Source organism: Amphiura filiformis, chromosome 17 (genome assembly GCF_039555335.1).
Source record: "Amphiura filiformis chromosome 17, Afil_fr2py, whole genome shotgun sequence".
Lineage (NCBI taxonomy): Eukaryota > Metazoa > Echinodermata > Ophiuroidea > Amphilepidida > Amphiuridae > Amphiura > Amphiura filiformis.
In genome coordinates, this window is record NC_092644.1 from 6174709 (window position 1) to 6193719 (window position 19011).

Below are 19011 nucleotides of genomic sequence, written 5' to 3' on the forward strand. Positions count from 1 at the left end.
ACCTACCGACCCAACTGTTTCATAAGCCTCAATGGACAAACAAACCTTTTTTTTTTGGCCTAACTGCTAAATTGATTCTTCTTAAGTATATTTTAATATACTTAAGAAGAATCAATTAAAAAAGTATACATATTTAGAATGGAAACGACTTGGTCAATTCATCTGTGAGGCCAAATTTGGGCCAAAATGCCCATCGTTAAACCTAACCAAAATATTTTGGGGCCAAAATTTTTTTTTTATTAATTTTTTTAAAAACTAGATAAAAATATCTAGGAGCCATTTTCTTATTTTTTTTGAATTTTGACCAACTTTGAGAAATTGGCACCAAAAATGGTAAAAAAATGCTTATTTTTCAACAAAAAAACCAGATTTTCGCCCAAATTTCAAATATTTTTGGTAAAGTTGGTCAAAATTCAAGCAGCATGTCAGCCAATGCTGTGGCAGCATGTAGACCTAGCTAACGGTAGAGTGAAGAAGATTAACGAAACTGTGCAATGGCTCGCTATAAATAGATTGTCTCAACTCAGGGATATCAGTCTGGCTGGCGGCCCCAAATTCTCAGATGAAGCACTCAAGGTGTGTAGATGTAGATCAAATCGTCGGGTTCATCACATAGTGACTTATCATGATTTTTGGTCATTTTTGCAATTTTTGTTATAGGTTTTAAATGTCGTTCTCTTCAATGATGCCAAATTCCAAGCTGAAAATTAAGTAATCAACTAGTAATTAACTTGTGATTAAATAAGGTGCTTGGGAACAGTTTTTTCATACAATGAATTCTTAATTAGTGCAACAACACAAGCTTCAACAAATCAATATTTTTTCAAACTCGTTTTTCTTCGAAATGCACTTTTCAATTTTCCTTACGATTCCTAACGAAATGTGGCATATTGGTGAGGGGGAAAACCACAAGATTCATGCTCTATGAACAAAGATAATATTTGGCAAGGTCCTTCAGTAGTTTTTTATTTATATTTATAACATTCGGCCGAAGCCAGGCTAATCCCAATAGTGCTCAGAGGCTACTAAATTTAAGGGACGCCATCCGGATATGACGGGACAGGGATATGGGAAGAGGTCCGATTTTAGATGCAGGATGAAAACCGGAGCACCCGGAGAAAAACCTGCGAGGACGAGCATGGATCGGCAACCAAACTCACATGTGGTGCCGCAGGGAATTGAACCCGGGCCACAGTGGTGAGAAGCGAGTGAGAAGACCACTACACTAACCCGCCCTCCCAATGCTGACCAGGCTGCATAGCATCGCGTGACCTAGTTCTTTTTACGTGATAATTTGGAGTGGCAGTAGGGCAGTACTGAAGGATCTTGCTGAATACTATATCTGAATTAGAGAGGGAATGTTTTGAAAATTCCTTTAAAAAGGGATGGGGCAAGTAACTGAGAAATTGTAAAGAGAAATGTATAAATTGGGATTAAAAAGTGTTTTTAACATTTCCATAGAGAAGAATTGACCAGCAATTATGCATGATTTATTAATTGGCATGACTCCAGTCCATGGCGAACAATCCAAAAGACTCCTTCGGTGTGCAAAGACAAGACATAGAGCCTCAGGCAGGGATAGCCAAGAAATCAAAAGTCACAAAAGCTCCGCAAAAACAACACAGAAAAACAGATCACACCAAAGGAGACAGAATTTCCCTACTGAAGTCGGGTAAACTTCATATAAGAAACAGTCTATAAAAAATCAATTCCAGCTGAGATTTTTGAAGTTCTCTTTGGAATTTGTAAAAAACCAAATTTAAACTGAAAAGGTTCTTGAGGAAGTTGATTTTTAAAAAAAGCTGGTAATCGATTGAAAACAGTGAATTTGAAACCATCAGTGTGGGCACAGGTGTGGCTGAATTTTAAATTCTTGGTGTGGTGACCTATACACAACTGATCCAGATTGAAGAAGAATTATAATCAACATCTGCTGTCACACTGTAAAGAGTGCGATACATGTACCAACATGTGTCTTCCTTGCAAGTAATTAATCAGAGCATACACCATGGGAAATAATTGCTGATTAACAATGTGCCTAATTAGTTGAATTCCTAAATGTATTCTAATTACGGACTAATACGCCATGCATTCAGTATAAACAACTAATTTCAGGAAAAACAAAAGTTTTTTGTTTAAATTTAGAAGGGTGGTGCTCACTCAAAAAGGCGCGTCCATTACACTGATAAGATTGACCTTATTCAGTGTTGCCAGTCTTCAGGAAATTTCCTGATTTCAGGAAATTTTACGTGGATGATCCTGTACAGATGTATAGGCAAAGTACTTTTTTCAGGAAATTTTTTGCCATTGCCATTTCAGGATTTTTTGACAACACTGACTGGCATCTCTGCTTGCTCCATTTGAACTTTAGGTTGCAATAAACATGTGACCAGTTTCATAATGCAATGTCATCATGACGATGCAGGTTGTTTTGTTTGTTTGATGGGAATCCATTGATCAATGAATTCCCATAAACAGTTGTTATTAACAATCTAGATGAACCTAATACAACATGATGATGTAGAATCAACCAACAATTTTCTAGTGTTACAGGTGTTTCAAAAATCACGATGTGCGATGTTTTTTTAAAATTTGTTTTAGGATTTATGGTAATAATTCCTCAAATCACACATTGATTGCTGAATATATAAAAATTAAGGCCAGAATCGACACATCTTCTGTCGGAATCCTGTCGACAAACTGAATTATGTCAATATGTCGACAGAACTTCTTCCATGGTAACATAAAAGTTTCATGCTCAGGAAATGGCCAGGTAAAACTTAGTAAGGCGAGCTCATTTCCACTCAAAATATTGGCCCTTTCCGATGTATTTTCAACAAAATACAGTGCCAAATCTTATCGTTTACCTGATATTATGCCAACTTTTCTTGTTATTTACCTTCAGGAGTCCTACTTTTGGCAGTATTTTGCCTTGTTTTCTGGTGTAGGTGTACACTTGATCGCTATGAAGACAGCCATCTTGAATTTTGCCAATGGTGTTTCTAGATATTTTTAGGAAATTATTTACAATTTTCCTAAAATCATGAAAAAAAACCAGTCCTGGGAAATTTCGGAACCCAAATGTATGTCGACACATTGCCAACGCCGAGATACGAAATATGTCGCCATCAAAAAATGGTGCAGACGCCGGCCCTAGGAAAAATCTCCTATGTACTTGTAATCTTGTAATGCCTTTGTAATCTTTCGGATAATATCTATGGTTATTAGACAAACAAAATATATTGTCTTTTACAGGCAGTGATGGAAAATTGTGCTAATCTGGAGAGAATCAACCTAACTAAATGCATCAACCTTTCAGCAGAAGCAGTGAAGACACTAGCAGAAACATGCACCAGACTCAATGCTATTGACCTGTCTTTGTTGGTTTGTATTGTTTTTAACAAACCGTAAAAACTTGATAGTTAGCATATGTGATGCGATCAAGCAAAATCAGTCGCAACTTGGAAATATCAAATTTTCAGTTTCTTATAGTATAGTAAAAAGTATTTACAAAGCTGGATTTTGCAGAAAACCTCATTGAAATTGAACAACCAGTTCCAAAGATATGAGCAATTAAAGAGTTTTTAAAACAGCAGGAAACAAAAGGACATATATTCTTTGTTGGGCTATATCTCAAAGTATTTTTCTGAGTTCCGACTGATTTTGTGCTTACTATCGACTTCCAACTGAAAACAACAGGAAACAAAAGGAAATATATTCTTTGTTTGGCTATATCTCAAAGTATTTTTCTGAGTTCCGACTGATTTTGTGCTTACTATCGAGTTCTGACTGATTTTTTGCTTACTATTGAGTGCTTTTGAAAACATGAATTTGTACCAAAGTCTGGTGCTTTACCAACTGAGCTAATGGGGTTGAGACACAAATTTGCAGGTTTACTTGTTCATATATAACTGTGTGTATTGATGATTTGCTCATTTGCTTCACTTTTGTGGATGAGGCTCTTCATGTTTGCATGTTTTAAAAGTGCTCGATAGTAAGCACATGCTAACTGTCAAGTTTTTACGAGGGGGTATCAAAAAGTTTTAGAAATCGCCCAGAAGTGAAAGAGCTATATCAATGAAATTTTGTCAGTGCAATCACTGGTCCTTATGTACACTATGGACTCATCACAAAATGGTCTCATCAGAATGTTTACTTTTTTACAGGCGCTAGATGTCAGTACCTGCCTATGTAACCGCATAACCAGCAAAATAGAGAAAATTGAGGCATGTAGCATGATTAAGTTCCATTTTAAGGCTTACAGTGCCCAAAAAATCTGTGATGAAATAAAAATTCATTTTCCAAAAAGCAAGAGTGACAATATCGCAATCACCACCGAAGATAACTTTTATCTCATCATCGATTTTCTAGGCACTGCAACCCTTCAAATGCAGGATCTTAATAACGCTGCTTGCCTCAATTTTCTTAATCTTGCAGTTTATGCACAGTAACTGGGACAGCAGGTTATTAGCATCTAGCGTCGCCTGTAGAAAAAGTAAACATACTTATGAGGCCATTTTTGCACCATAGTGTACATAAGGACCAGTGATTGCACTGACAAAATTTCATTGATATAGCTCTTTCACTTCTGGGCGATTTCTAAAACTTTTTGATACCCCCTCGTACATCTTTCATGTCATGAAATTCAACTTGGCATTTGAACAATGTATGTTTGTGAAATTAGAATAGAAAACAGCAACCATGCTTTTATGCCTCCACCGCGAGGCATACTGTTTTTGCAATGTCCGTCCTTCCGAACTTCCGTCCGGATGCTGTATCTCGGGCATGGATGGGCGGATTGAAAATTGAAAGATTGAAAAATGGTAAACTTTGGACTCTAGATTAATGGAATGTAAATCGATGTTTATATCATCATTATTATTGCAGGATGGTAGTGATGTTATGTCACCAGCTAATCTCAAGGATCTGTTGGATGCCTGCGGGGACAGATTAGAACATCTAGTCATGACACAGTGTATGCTGAGGGCGTGTCCAACCATCTTGAAAGCAATAACAGTAAGGCACATACAATACAGTCATATTGCAAATCGTCATTGGGCGGGAAAAACCTCATATGTACTTTCGGCCCTTCAACATGGATAAAGCCTTGTAGGTGTAGACTTTATATTGAAGAGGTTGCTTCATCCACGTTCAAGGGCCAAAAGTACATGTAGGAAACACCTCATTTTTACTTTTGGCCCTTGAACATGGATAAAGCCTTGTAGGTGTAGACTTTATATTGAATGGTTTGCTTCATCCATGTTCAAGGGCAAAAAGTACTGAGGTTTTTCCCGCCCAGTGTCGAAATGTTAATTTTGTCAAACTTCACTAACTTGACAGTTTCGAATGTCTTGGCCAACATTTTTCCCTCAGAGTATTGAACTGTGATCCAACCTCTTTCCTGACGAACGTAACTTTCAAAGTGACTTGTATGACCCAATCATCACGACTAGTACTATGCCCTCTACAGGCTGAAGTTTGTCAGGAAAGAGGTTGGGTCACAGTTCAACGCTCTGAGGAAGAACTTCAGCCAAGTCATTCAAAACTGTCAAGTTAAGTTGGGTTTTGCCTAATGAAAAGTTGCAATTTGATTTTCTGCAAACTTAATGAATATGTTTATGGACAGTCATGTTATTGCTGTATCTTAATTTAAGCATGCCAGTTTGAAATGTTCATGTGTGATGATGATGAGACCATGATTAGTGGGTAAGCAGTCAAGTTGGCTGAATTGGTAAGATGTTATGCTGGTTTCATACTTTCTGCCGCATGCCGCTGAGTGGCGTGAAGCTTCATCATGCCGCTTGCGCTTGTCTGCAAGTGGAGCGGCATACCGCTGAGCGATAGCAGCATGACTCTGAAAGCTACTGTTGCCGCTCAGCACAGCTCCAAAATCGTATTTTGTTCTTATACGTCAGAGCAGCACCGCTCAGAGTTGACTTTAATCCAACTCCCAGCAATGTTGCCGCTTGGGCAAAGCGGTGAAGTGATGGATATATCGGCTTACCACTGGTCACGGCTAGCGTTTTTGGTGTGACTGCGCAGTGCAGCAAAATCATCTTCAAAGCGGCAAGCGGCAGGAAAGTATGAAACCAGCATTAGACTCAACAAGATCAAGTCTCCCATTCTCTGTTTTGTTCTTGCAACATAATTGAGCTATCTTGAAATTCCCCTGGGTAGGGAACAAACTGCTTATTGTCTCATTTCCTCGGTTACTGGTATGAGAACTAGAAGATCTGATCCTGGCTGTGATGGTATATTGTGGAATGAATAGGGTGTGTGCTTGGTAGCTGCAAGTCTCTGATAATTGCTAAATGGTTTATGGTGTATGTTATGTGGGACCTGTTTCACTAAAACTTGGAAGCTGTACTTGTGTTATTGAAGATTGATTGTAAGCCTTATGCAATAAGTCAATGTTACTTTTATGAGTAGCTATGATGAAATTGAGAACAAATATCATATTAATATGCTCTCAAAGGAGAAGCCTTAATTTTACAATTAAGCATTTTCAGTATCTGAACAAGTTTGGATTCATAATCATAGGTCTGTATGCACAAAACAAGTAAGACCATGTATAACTTTAGACCAGACATAACTATGGAGGTTAGATTTAGGGAGGGCTCCTTTATCTTTTCTTTTCCCCCTCTCAAAAAATAAAGCGCAGCCATCTAATATTAAGCTCTACAAGATCTACAATATTATAGAATAAGGATATGAAAATATTAATCTCCATAGCTAGACCAGATCTAATGTTAGACCAGGTCTAACTTGTTTTGTGCATATGGGCCTTCTGCAGTTCAAGATTCATTTCTCCAAACATTAAACAGGTGGGTAGGATTGGGGTCATATTGGTGTCAAAATGTCTGTCTTAAGGGATCTGGAATGAGCATTTTGAGCGTTTCGACAGTATTTTTTGTGGGACATGAGAGCACATCAGACATCAAATTGCATTCTGAATACGAAGAATGTCTTTCTGATATCAAATAATTTTCATTTTTTGAAATTCACGATATAATACAAATTTTATGACAAATTATTGAAATTTGATATTTTTCACATTTTTGTTATATAACAGTCCTCGAAGTAAATTTTATAAATCTAATGATATATTCTTAAAGTGTATGTAGCTGGGAGGAAAAGCCGACGATCAATTGAAAATTTTGACCTTTCATATGGAAGATATCGAATTGCATTCTGAATACGAAGAATGTCTTTCTGATATCAAATAATTTTCATTTTTGAAATTCACGATATAATACAAATTTTATGACAAATTATTGAAATTTGATATTTTTCACATTTTTGTTATATAACAGTCCTCAAAGTAAATTTTATAAATCTAATGATATATTCTTAAAGTGTATGTAGCTGGGAGGAAAAGCAGACGATCAATTGAAAATTTTGACCTTTCATATTGAAGATATAAATTTTTAATCATTTGCCATAAAATGTGTATTACGTTGCGAATTTCAAAAAATCAAAATTATTTGATATCATCGGGACATTCTTCGTATTCAGAATTCAGATTCGATATGTCTGATGTGCTCTAATGTCCCACAATAAATACTGTCCAAACGTTCATACCCCATCCCTTAAGCCACACACAATATTTGATAATAATGTGTATATTTTATGATTACAGACCACCTGCAAGAATCTGAAGACTTTAGATTTGTCCAATTGTAGATTCTCAACAGACTTTTTAGGATTACCAATAGAGGAGTTACAAGCTGGTTGTCCTAATCTCAGGGTACTAAGGTTAGCAGGGTGTAAAGTCAGGACGCCGCAAGCTACATCCAAAGCTAAGGTATGTTTATGTTAACTTTCTCGTCGCGGGTGTTGACTGCAGACGACAATTTTCAAAAATTTCAGAAGTGTACATTTTGATGATCATTTGTGACCATCCACCACGAAGTGGTAGTAAAGTCGGCTCTAGATCATTTTCTTTTTATTGCAGATTTTGAAAGAATGTACTTTCAGCTTTAAATTGACACCTCAACCAGCTTCCTCGGACATCTGGAAGTGAAGTTATGGTTCGTCAAAGGTCAAATTCCTACATAGAAATCCATATACTGTTTTGATTGTATCTCAAAATGGAAAATGCCGACTTTACAACCAGTTTGTGGTGGATGGGCACATTTATGGAATCAGCATGAAAAATGCATTAAAATGAGTAAATCAATCCAGAATGCCAAACATGTGCTGTGCACTTCAAAAATCAGTGCATCTGCGGTGTAATAGTAATTTTCTTAACTCTCTCCACTGGGGTGTCGACTACTGACGACAAGTTGCAATTTTTGTTTTTTTAAATCAAAAATTTTAGAAAAAAATGCATTAAAATGAGTACAAGTATTGGTGCAGTGGTTCTTGATATAGCTCTTGATATTTAGAGAAAATATCTCAAAACTTGGGACTTTTCATGGTGTACTTGCTGTAGATTTTTCTCTATACTCTAAACAACTTCCGTCCAGTGCGTCTGCATTGTTTACTTCGCTTTAGCTGCCCTCGCGAAGTAAACCATGCAGACGACACAGATGCATCGTTGTTAAACGGTGAAGAATAACGGTGACTGAATCCCTAAATGTAGGCCTAATTTCTATTCATAACTGTGAATTCACACTGGTCATTAATTTTATCTTCGTTCAGGTTGAATCTCCCGGATTTGTCCATCTCACAGAACTGAGTCTAGCTGTGAGCACGGACACTACCATTAACGTAAGCATAGGAATCGGCGATCAGTTCCTGATGAGAATTATGAAGAATTCACGCAACCTCAAGCTGCTGGATCTGAGAGGTTTGACACATATATCTGCTAAAGGGGTACAGGTATGTAGGCTAGCCATTGGGCTATTCCATGTCAAATCCACACTCCCCTTGTGGAAGATTTTGGAAATATCTTCTGGTGAACATCCAGTTTGTGCACTCAATTTCTGTAAAATATTTTTTTTAGTTGAAAAAGTGTTTTGTACCGGTTGAACCAGTCCAAACCTGATGAACCAGTCCAAAATGTTGTGATTATTATATTACATGCAGGTAAATAGCACTTGAGATCTTTTCAACAATAGAGCTGCCCACCACCTAGATGAAAAGAATTTCACCCGCTATTTTTACCTCCCTGTTATATTATTCAGTACGTGGGGTTTTTTTACCTCAAAAATGAAAGGTTCCTCTCTTTCTTTGTTATAAATGCATCACTAAATTAATTTCCTATTTCCTATGCTTACAAGGTCTTCATTTTAATGAGCAAAATATCTTAATTAGATCAGTAATTAGTTGTTTTTTGATTTAATGTTTCCTGTTTTTAAGTTTCAATAGTGAAGACCCACAGTGTGTACGGGCACTTTGATGTTCATTATACATACGGAAGTGTGTCTTGTGTAAGAGACTGACTTGTGGAAGAGGTGATGCATATTTTGTTGCTCTCTAAAAAAAATCTGACTGACAAAAAATGACGAGCATTTGATCATTTCTTTCCATTAGTATCATATTGTGAAAAACCAAGTAGCTGAGGTGTTAGCTCAATATGCTAGGAAAGTATTTAAACCGATGACCCCATGTTCACATTGGCTAAATAAGCTGTATTTTCACTCAAACGGGTACCCTGATTCATGACATTTCCTGTCTGCCAATTTGTCCTCCTAGCTTACTGAATAATACCGCTCACTGAGGAGTGTTAGATATTGTTGTATATGTTGCCAATGCAAAATTTGTAAGTGCCGAAAAATTTACAAACATTTGCACTTTCCTTTTCCATAACTGTCTTTTTGTGAAGTACCAAATAGCGAAAGTGTTAGTTAAATACCGTGGGAATATTTCTTGTGATGACCCATGTTGATTTTAGTTGTATTTTCTCTCAAAACGGTACCGTGATTCATGACATTTCTTGTCCACCAATTTGACCCCCTAGCTTACTGGAACTTTTCCGATCTGTATTTGAAATTGTCAATTAGGCCAGTACTAGGGCCAGAGCCAAAAATGGTCATCACTCAACCTAAAATTTAGAAATTGTCACAGGAGTGAATTTCTCCTCTGGTTTAATAGACTACTAACCAAAGATTATGAATTGGCAAAAAAACAGTAAAATTTGCCCGTCAATTTCGGACTGCAAGCAATTAAATACACATGTAGCGCCCTCTTGGTGTGGCGGGACGGAATTGCTAAATTTGATGTTACTACATATTTAAAAAAGATAGGATTTTTTTGTTTATGGTATTATAAAGGTCTTCTGTATAGACAATTTCAGCACTAAAAAAAATATCAGTGGACTTTGCAAAAATAAAGAAATAAATTAAAATATGTGTAAAATTCCGTCCCGCCACATTTTGAGGTGATTTTTTACGTTCGGAAGGGACGAAAAAAAAATTTTAGTCAAAACTTTCCAAAATATCAACTATTATGGTAATAAACATTCCTGAGTACACAAAAATTGGATTAATCAACTTTGCTAGACTCAGAGCCATTTTAACTTCTTCTTTTTCAGGCCTTTTTTGGTAGGATGCCAGCAATAAGGCTATTTTCAGGGTCTGTGGTGTAAAACATGGCCCTGCCACATTTTGAGATGATATTTTTAAGTTCAGGAAGGGATGAAAATTTTCTTTCTCAGTTTATATTTTGCAATAATTTTTCATTGGAAGTGAAAGAAAAGACAATTTTGTCAGTTTTAAAGTGAATCAATTGCTTTTTTTCTTGATTTTGACATGGTGGACAAAATTCCGTCCCGCCACATTCCGTCCCCGCCACAATGACATGATTTAAAAAAAATAATGAGCGTACTATAAAGAGGGGGGTGAATTTTATAATTCCTTCCATAACAAAAGAAGGATAGTTGAAGTTAATACCAATGTTAGAAACAAATGTTTTATCCCAGTACTTTTGATAAAAATTCAACAAATGTACTGTGTTCACAAATACATGAAGTTTATCATTCCGTCCCGCCACATCGATGAATTTGTGTTACCGTGGCAACATGTTGATTCTTTGGACTATTTTTCTTGCGTGTGAATGTAGTCTGTAACTTACTTGTTTATATTAAGAACATGAAGAATCCATAAAATAAACAGTCACAGAGCTACAATTTATAAGGTCTATCAAAATTCCGTCCCGCTACAAACGGGAATTTTGGCTCTGGCCCAGTATTATTTTGCATACTGAAGTAAACATGCCATATAGCAAGCATAACACGTGGGTTACCAGTGTGTGATTTTGTAAGATTAGGGTTATAGTAAATTGCTGCAAACCTTTGACGAGAGCGTACTTTGAGACCGACCGGTATGGCTGCGGAATTAAAAATGTGTATGATGCGAAAGGCTGCGATCACATAGAAGTATACGGTATTCGCTATACGAAATACGCTCATACGATCAGGCTGAGTTCACATAGGAGTATACTATGTGAACGCCTGATCGAATGAGCGTATTTCGTATAGCGAATACCGTATACTTCTATGTGATCGCAGCCTAAAGCACACATGCTACACTTTGGAGGCGCCATGTTAACATCGCGGAAGTACGCTCTTGTCAAAGGTTTTCAGCAAAATCCTATAGTGAGCATGATGATGTGGACAGTAGTTTGTGCGCAAGTCTCATGGGTATGTATGTCAAGGTGGCAGAAAGAAGGCCCCAGCACGGCAGTCGTGTTGAGGGGGGCTAGGTATGCTAGGAGGTGCTTTGGGTCATAGTGGGGTTACAAATTGTTTGTTATGGCATGAGCTGGGGATCAGAGGCACCATGTGGGCCTTCAGTGTTGGAGGTGCCCCGCCCTGCTGAATGGAGGGAGTCACCCAAGTAATATTTTGTAGTATACAGTGATGTGGAATGTCAGATTCTGACTGTATTATGAGCTCCAAGATTTAAATTGGGATGACTTCTAGGGTATTGTTCTGATTTAAGGGGGTACTACACCCCTGGCCAATTTCATGCCTATTTTTCCATTTTTCTCAAAAATTATAGCACATTGGTGACAAGTAAGTAACTACTGCACTGGAAATTTTATTTCAGCACAGACAACAGTTGTGGAGTTACAGTGAAAAATAAGGGGAAACCAATATTTGATCAATAAATCAATAACTACTTACTTTGAGTTGCTGAATACAGTAGTTATAGTCCTTGCCCCTCTAATATACATATCTTACTTGTCACCAATGTGCTATAATTTTTAAGAAAAATACAAAAATAGGCACAAAATTGGCCAGGGGTGTATTATCCCCTTAATACAACTGATTGAGTGATTGTGCATTTTTATTATATAACAATATGTTATTCTTTGATTTTCTTTATAACAGAGCTTGACAATAGATCACTTGGAACGTCTGTACATCTCGCAGTGTTCACTATCAAAATATGAAGGAATTGAAATAGTTGTGCAGAAGGTAATCATGATTTTCTTATTTCATTTGTGTGTTTGGTTTTGTTGACATTGAATGGTGGTGGGTGCCTCGGTTCCTGCCAGCAAACGAAGGGTACACAATCACATGTGACTTTTCACATTTAAACTGTGGATCTGCCTGCAAATGAGCACTGTCCTTAGATTATGGATGTCTGCAGTAGGTCGCAATTGCATGCCTAAAGCATTTTAGATATACGTACGCTATTGTATGTTAAAAACAAAGACAACGGTTTGTGGGTATATTGCATACAGTGTATGATACGCAGCTATACACGCACAAAATCTTGCCTATACAGCAGTATGTGGTGCTCAGGTGAGAAACTGTACACATCATGAAATCATGAGGACATAATATAATTAAAGACAGCGATAAAAAGAATATACCCCGTTTGATGTCACTGTCAATTACGATCCTTGATTGGTTAGCACAGGTTAATAGCGCGTAAAAGGAAGACCGATCTATCTGGTGGTGATCGGAGAAAAGGAATAGCAGCAAATGGTGAAAATTACGTACTTTTACAAGGCAAAAAGCAGCTTTTCTAGGCATTGTTGACATGGTGTCTTCGCGAAAGAAAGTTTCCTACTATAAATACCTAACTTTTGAGATGGTTTGTATGTTTGAAGGTGCAAAATTAACAATAAGGCGCCCGGTTATACCGCAAGTCATCACGACACATGTAAACAAACCGTGCTCGAGTTTGATTGACAGATGACGTCAGACGCAATAAATTCTTTTTATCTCTGTCTTTAATTATAGTGTGCCTGTGGATTATTCTGCCATACTCCCAGCAAACTTTGATTCATAGGGTGGTGCTTGTTGCTTAGCCTATCTCTGCCTGTAATTCATTTTGCCGATAACATGCACTAAAGGTACATACTTTCAAGAGTAATGCCCAAGCCAAATTGATATCATTGTTTGTTTTCTATGTTTGCCGATAAATGCTGGAGGATCACAATTTTTGTCGCCAAGCATGACAATCCATCATGGCCGATTACCATATTGTTATGCACAAGCCTATTGGGCTATGTCAGTTGAAATCCATACACCCCCTATGGAAGACATGTCTTTATAATCTCCCACACAAGGGGTGTACATTTCAAATGGAGTCACCCATTCAGGTAACCCCATTTGAAATTCGCACTCACTGCATGGATCCATAGAGGGTGTATGTATGGGTTTCAACTTCATAGCCCTTTCTGGGTCCAGACTCTTTTTTATTAGTATTTCGTTGTTGGGCAGGAAAGACCTCTTCTGTGTCATTGGCCCCTGAACATGTTTAAAGCAGCAAAACCTCCTATGTAACCTCTTAGTAGGTTTTTTTTAAACATGTTCAAGGGCCACAAGTATGGTGCTTGTTGGTTAGCACTAGGTTTGTTTTAAACATGTTCAAGGGCCACAAGTACATAGTAGGCTTTTCCTGCCCAACAACAAAATTTATTATTCTCCTTGGACAAAACTGATATAAATATTCCGCATGTATTCTTTCAGTGGCGACATAGCCTGGTAGAGTTGGACTTATCTTGGAATGTCTTCCCTGCCATGTCACTGGATGTAGCGATGAAGAAACTGAGCTCAGGGCCAAGTCAGTCAGTCCTGCAGACACTTAATTTGAGTGGGACATCAATAACAGCAGATAGGGTCAGGTAAGAAGTCATGCTATTTTTCTATTTTGATAATCTATGGATAGAGCTCAAAAGGAACTCTCTTCAAGTCCCAGTAATATAGTCCACACTACTAAACGTCAATGTGATCCTTGGATGAGGGTACCTAAAAATAGAGGTACTTAGGATTTTGGGATCATAGGTCATCTAAGGTGAAAAATTGAAAGGTGTGTAGCCAGCTTTCAGTGTCAGAGGGGGCAAATAAACAAATTTGGGAGCACCATTTTGAGCTGGTATTATCGGTGAAATATATACATGTACCATGTTTTTAGAGATAAAGTCCTTGAGTTTCCAAAAAAGGGCTTTATTGGGATAATGGGCATGTGTTGCGTGCAAAAATTTAGTATTTTACAATATTTTGGCCTATGATCGCCCCATTTCTCTTTCATTTTTTTCATGGGAAGGGGGGCACCTTGCCTCATCTGCACATTATAAATTGCTCTTATTATTATCAGTACCGTATTATAATAGAAGCAAACATGCAAGTCCCATTAGATCTTGTTACTGACTAACATACCTGCTCAGCGTGTCACATTTGCATATGGATGCACCGTATCATGTTAGTAAGGATATTAGCATACATGGTTCTGCACGACAACTCGCACAGCAACGATTGTTTCTTAACAATCATGGCATTTCAATAACAGGCTACAAACCGGAGGGCCTGCATTGAAACACAGATTCAACTAAGATTTGCCAAATAAGAGGGCAAATGTGGTATATTTTCTGAACAAACTTTGCAGCGAAAAGTTTGTTTCAGTGGTGTCAGCAGAGTTGGGTTGGTGCAGAGGGTGACCGTGCTGGTTGACCTCTCAAGCTTTATTGGAGAATTTAGACCTACTTTATAGCGAGGATTATCGTGTAGAATGATTTGAGTAAAAGTGTCCCAGCCAAGAATTACGCCTGTGAATATTTTTTCTCGTTATGTGAGATTATATGTACGGTATGATAAGATTGTTATTAGGTTCAGTTTAGGGAGTGATATGGATTACATCCAGTTACGGAGTCCGTATCAGGCTCGGGCGATTATATGCAGACTCCTCGACTAGATCTAATCCGTACCACCCCAAACCTCACCTAATAACTAATATTATATCTTCAAATGAGCACAACATACAAGCAGATATAGCCAAAATAATAAATTCTCGATCATGAGAGCCAACTTGGGAACGCACAGTTATTTGCGCCGAGCGTACTATGCAAAGACCGGCGCTTACGGGCGCAAACACAGCTTTTGAGAATTGACCAATCACACGGTCATTGCTAGGCAAGGTCAAGGTTCGTTCTTGCAGGTCGCGCGATCGTGTTATTCTATGAAAAATACGCGGACGCAGAAGGTACATCCTCTCATGATCGAGAATTTATTATTTTGGCTATAGTATGGCCATTGGTGATATATTTGATTTGGGGTATAGAGAAAAGGCTACAGCAAGTGAATTTGAGAAGTTAATGCTCTGTATGCTAGCCATAGGCTACAATAAAAAGGCCCAAGTTTTGAGATATTTTCTCTAAATATCAAGAAATATCTCAAGAAACGCTGCACAAATACTAGGCTTGTTAGTACTCATTTTAAGGCATTAGTCATGCTGATTCCAAATATGGTCATGAAAATTTATGCTAATTTTTTGAATAAAAAATAAATAAATTGAAACTTATCGTCTGCAGTTGACACCCACGTGGAGAGAGTTTAAACACTTGTTGTATGTTCTTACCACAGATCCATTTTAGAAGGATGCCCGAACCTGGAGAGCGTGAATCTCACATCATGCAGAGGTTTACCAAGAGGCATGAAGAGACTACATGAGAAAGCCGACTTACAAGAACTCAGCGAACAACTAGGTGTCAGTCAACAAGCCAGGTGATCTACATGAGAAAGCCGACTTACAAGAACTCAGCGAACAACTAGGTGTCGGTCAACAAGCCAGGTGATCTACATGAGAAAGCCGACTTACAAGAACTCAGCCAACAACTAGGTGTCAGTCAACAAGCCAGGTGATCTACATGAGAAAGCCGACTTACAAGAACTCAGCCAACAACTAGGTGTCAGTCAACAAGCCAGGTGATCTACATGAGAAAGCCGACTTACAAGAACTCAGCCAACAACTAGGTGTCAGTCAACAAGCCAGGTGATCTACACGAGAAAGCCGACTTACAAGAACTCAGCCAACAACTAGGTGTCAGTCAACAAGCCAGGTGATCTACACGAGAAAGCCGACTTACAAGAACTCAGCCAACAACTAGGTGTCAGTCAACAAGCCAGGTGATCTATATGAGAAAGCCGACTTACAAGAACTCAGCGAACAACTAGGTGTCAGTCAACAAGCCAGGTGATCTACACGAGAAAGCCGACTTACAAGAACTCAGCGAACAACTAGGTGTCAGTCAACAAGCCAGGTGATCTACATGAGAAAGCCGACTTACAAGAACTCAGCCAACAACTAGGTGTCAGTCAACAAGCCAGGTGATCTACACGAGAAAGCCGACTTACAAGAACTCAGCCAACAACTAGGTGTCAGTCAACAAGCCAGCTGATCTACATGAGAAAGCCGACTTACAAGAACTCAGCGAACAACTAGGTGTCAGTCAACAAGCCAGGTGATCTATATGAGAAAGCCGACTTACAAGAACTCAGCCAACAACTAGGTGTCAGTCAACAAGCCAGGTGATCTACATGAGAAAGCCGACTTACAAGAACTCAGCCAACAACTAGGTGTCAGTCAACAAGCCAGGTGATCTACATGAGAAAGCCGACTTACAAGAACTCAGCCAACAACTAGGTGTCAGTCAACAAGCCAGGTGATCTACACGAGAAAGCCGACTTACAAGAACTGAGCCAACAACTAGGTGTCAGTCAACAAGCCAGGTGATCTACATGAGAAAGCTGACTTACAAGAACTCAGCCAACAACTAGGTGTCAGTCAACAAGCCAGGTGATCTACACGAGAAAGCCGACTTACAAGAACTCAGCCAACAACTGGGTGTCAGTCAACAAGCCAGGTGATCTACATGAGAAAGCCGACTTAGAAGAACTCAGCCAACAACTAGGTGTCAGTCAACAAGCCAGGTGATCTATATGAGAAAGCCGACTTACAAGAACTCAGCCAACAACTAGGTGTCAGTCAACAAGCCAGGTGATCTACATGAGAAAGCCGACTTACAAGAACTCAGCCAACAACTAGGTGTCAGTCAACAAGCCAGGTGATCTACACGAGAAAGCCGACTTACAAGAACTCAGCGAACAACTAGGTGTCAGTCAACAAGCCAGGTGATCTACATGAGAAAGCCGACTTAGAAGAACTCAGCCAACAACTAGGTGTCAGTCAACAAGCCAGGTGATCTACATGAGAAAGCCGACTTACAAGAACTCAGCCAACAACTAGGTGTCAGTCAACAAGCCAGGTGATCTACATGAGAAAGCCGACTTACAAGAACTCAGCCAACAACTAGGTGTCAGTCAACAAGCCAGGTGATCTACATGAGAAAGCCGACTTACAAGAACTCAGCGAACAACTAGGTGTCAGTCAACAAGCCAGGTGATCTACATGAGAAAGCCGACTTACAAGAACTCAGCCAACAACTAGGTGTCAGTCAACAAGCCAGGTGATCTACATGAGAAAGCCGACTTAGAAGAACTCAGCCAACAACTAGGTGTCAGTCAACAAGCCAGGTGATCTACATGAGACAAGCCGACTTACAAGAACTCAGCCAACAACTAGGTGTCAGTCAACAAGCCAGGTGATCTACATGAGAAAGCCGACTTACAAGAACTCAGCCAACAACTAGGTGTCAGTCAACAAGCCAGGTGATCTACATGAGAAAGCCGACTTACAAGAACTCAGCCAACAACTAGGTGTCAGTCAACAAGCCAGGTGATCTACATGAGAAAGCCGACTTACAAGAACTCAGCGAACAACTAGGTGTCAGTCAACAAGCCAGGTGATCTACATGAGAAAGCCGACTTACAAGAACTCAGCGAACAACTAGGTGTCAGTCAACAAGCCAGGTGATCTACATGAGAAAGCCGACTTACAAGAACTCAGCCAACAACTAGGTGTCAGTCAACAAGCCAGGTGATCTACACGAGAAAGCCGACTTACAAGAACTCAGCCAACAACTAGGTGTCAGTCAACAAGCCAGGTGATCTACATGAGAAAGCCGACTTACAAGAACTCAGCCAACAACTAGGTGTCAGTCAACAAGCCAGGTGATCTACACGAGAAAGCCGACTTACAAGAACTCAGCGAACAACTAGGTGTCAGTCAACAAGCCAGGTGATCTACATGAGAAAGCCGACTTACAAGAACTCAGCCAACAACTAGGTGTCAGTCAACAAGCCAGGTGATCTACATGAGAAAGCCGACTTACAAGAACTCAGCCAACAACTAGGTGTCAGTCAACAAGCCAGGTGATCTACATGAGAAAGCCGACTTACAAGAACTCAGCGAACAACTAGGTGTCAGTCAACAAGCCAGGTGATCTACATGAGAAAGCCGACTTACAAGAACTCAGCCAACAACTAGGTGTCGGTCAACAAGCCAGGTGATCTACACGAGAAAGCCGACTTACAAGAACTCAGCCAACAACTAGGTGTCAGTCAACAAGCCAGGTGATCTACATGAGAAAGCCGACTTACAAGAACTCAGCCAACAACTAGGTGTCAGTCAACAAGCCAGGTGATCTACACGAGAAAGCCGACTTACAAGAACTCAGCGAACAACTAGGTGTCAGTCAACAAGCCAGGTGATCTACATGAGAAAGCCGACTTAGAAGAACTCAGCCAACAACTAGGTGTCAGTCAACAAGCCAGGTGATCTACATGAGAAAGCCGACTTACAAGAACTCAGCCAACAACTAGGTGTCAGTCAACAAGCCAGGTGATCTACATGAGAAAGCCGACTTAGAAGAACTCAGCCAACAACTAGGTGTCAGTCAACAAGCCAGGTGATCTACATGAGAAAGCCGACTTAC

General features: G+C 39.1%; 1 protein-coding gene across 1 annotated transcript in view; it reads left to right on the plus strand.

Moving 5' to 3' along the window:
* The window catches only part of LOC140138344 (F-box/LRR-repeat protein 6-like), a 60139-nt gene that overhangs the window by 8206 nt on the left and 32922 nt on the right, over positions 1-19011 (plus strand). Inside the window, exons 6-13 of the mRNA XM_072160250.1 lie at positions 403-576; positions 3256-3384; positions 4888-5016; positions 7640-7804; positions 8644-8823; positions 12278-12364; positions 13871-14025; positions 15761-15882. Coding sequence (XP_072016351.1) covers positions 403-576; positions 3256-3384; positions 4888-5016; positions 7640-7804; positions 8644-8823; positions 12278-12364; positions 13871-14025; positions 15761-15882 — 1141 coding nt within the window. The remainder of the gene's footprint in view (positions 1-402; positions 577-3255; positions 3385-4887; positions 5017-7639; positions 7805-8643; positions 8824-12277; positions 12365-13870; positions 14026-15760; positions 15883-19011) is intronic.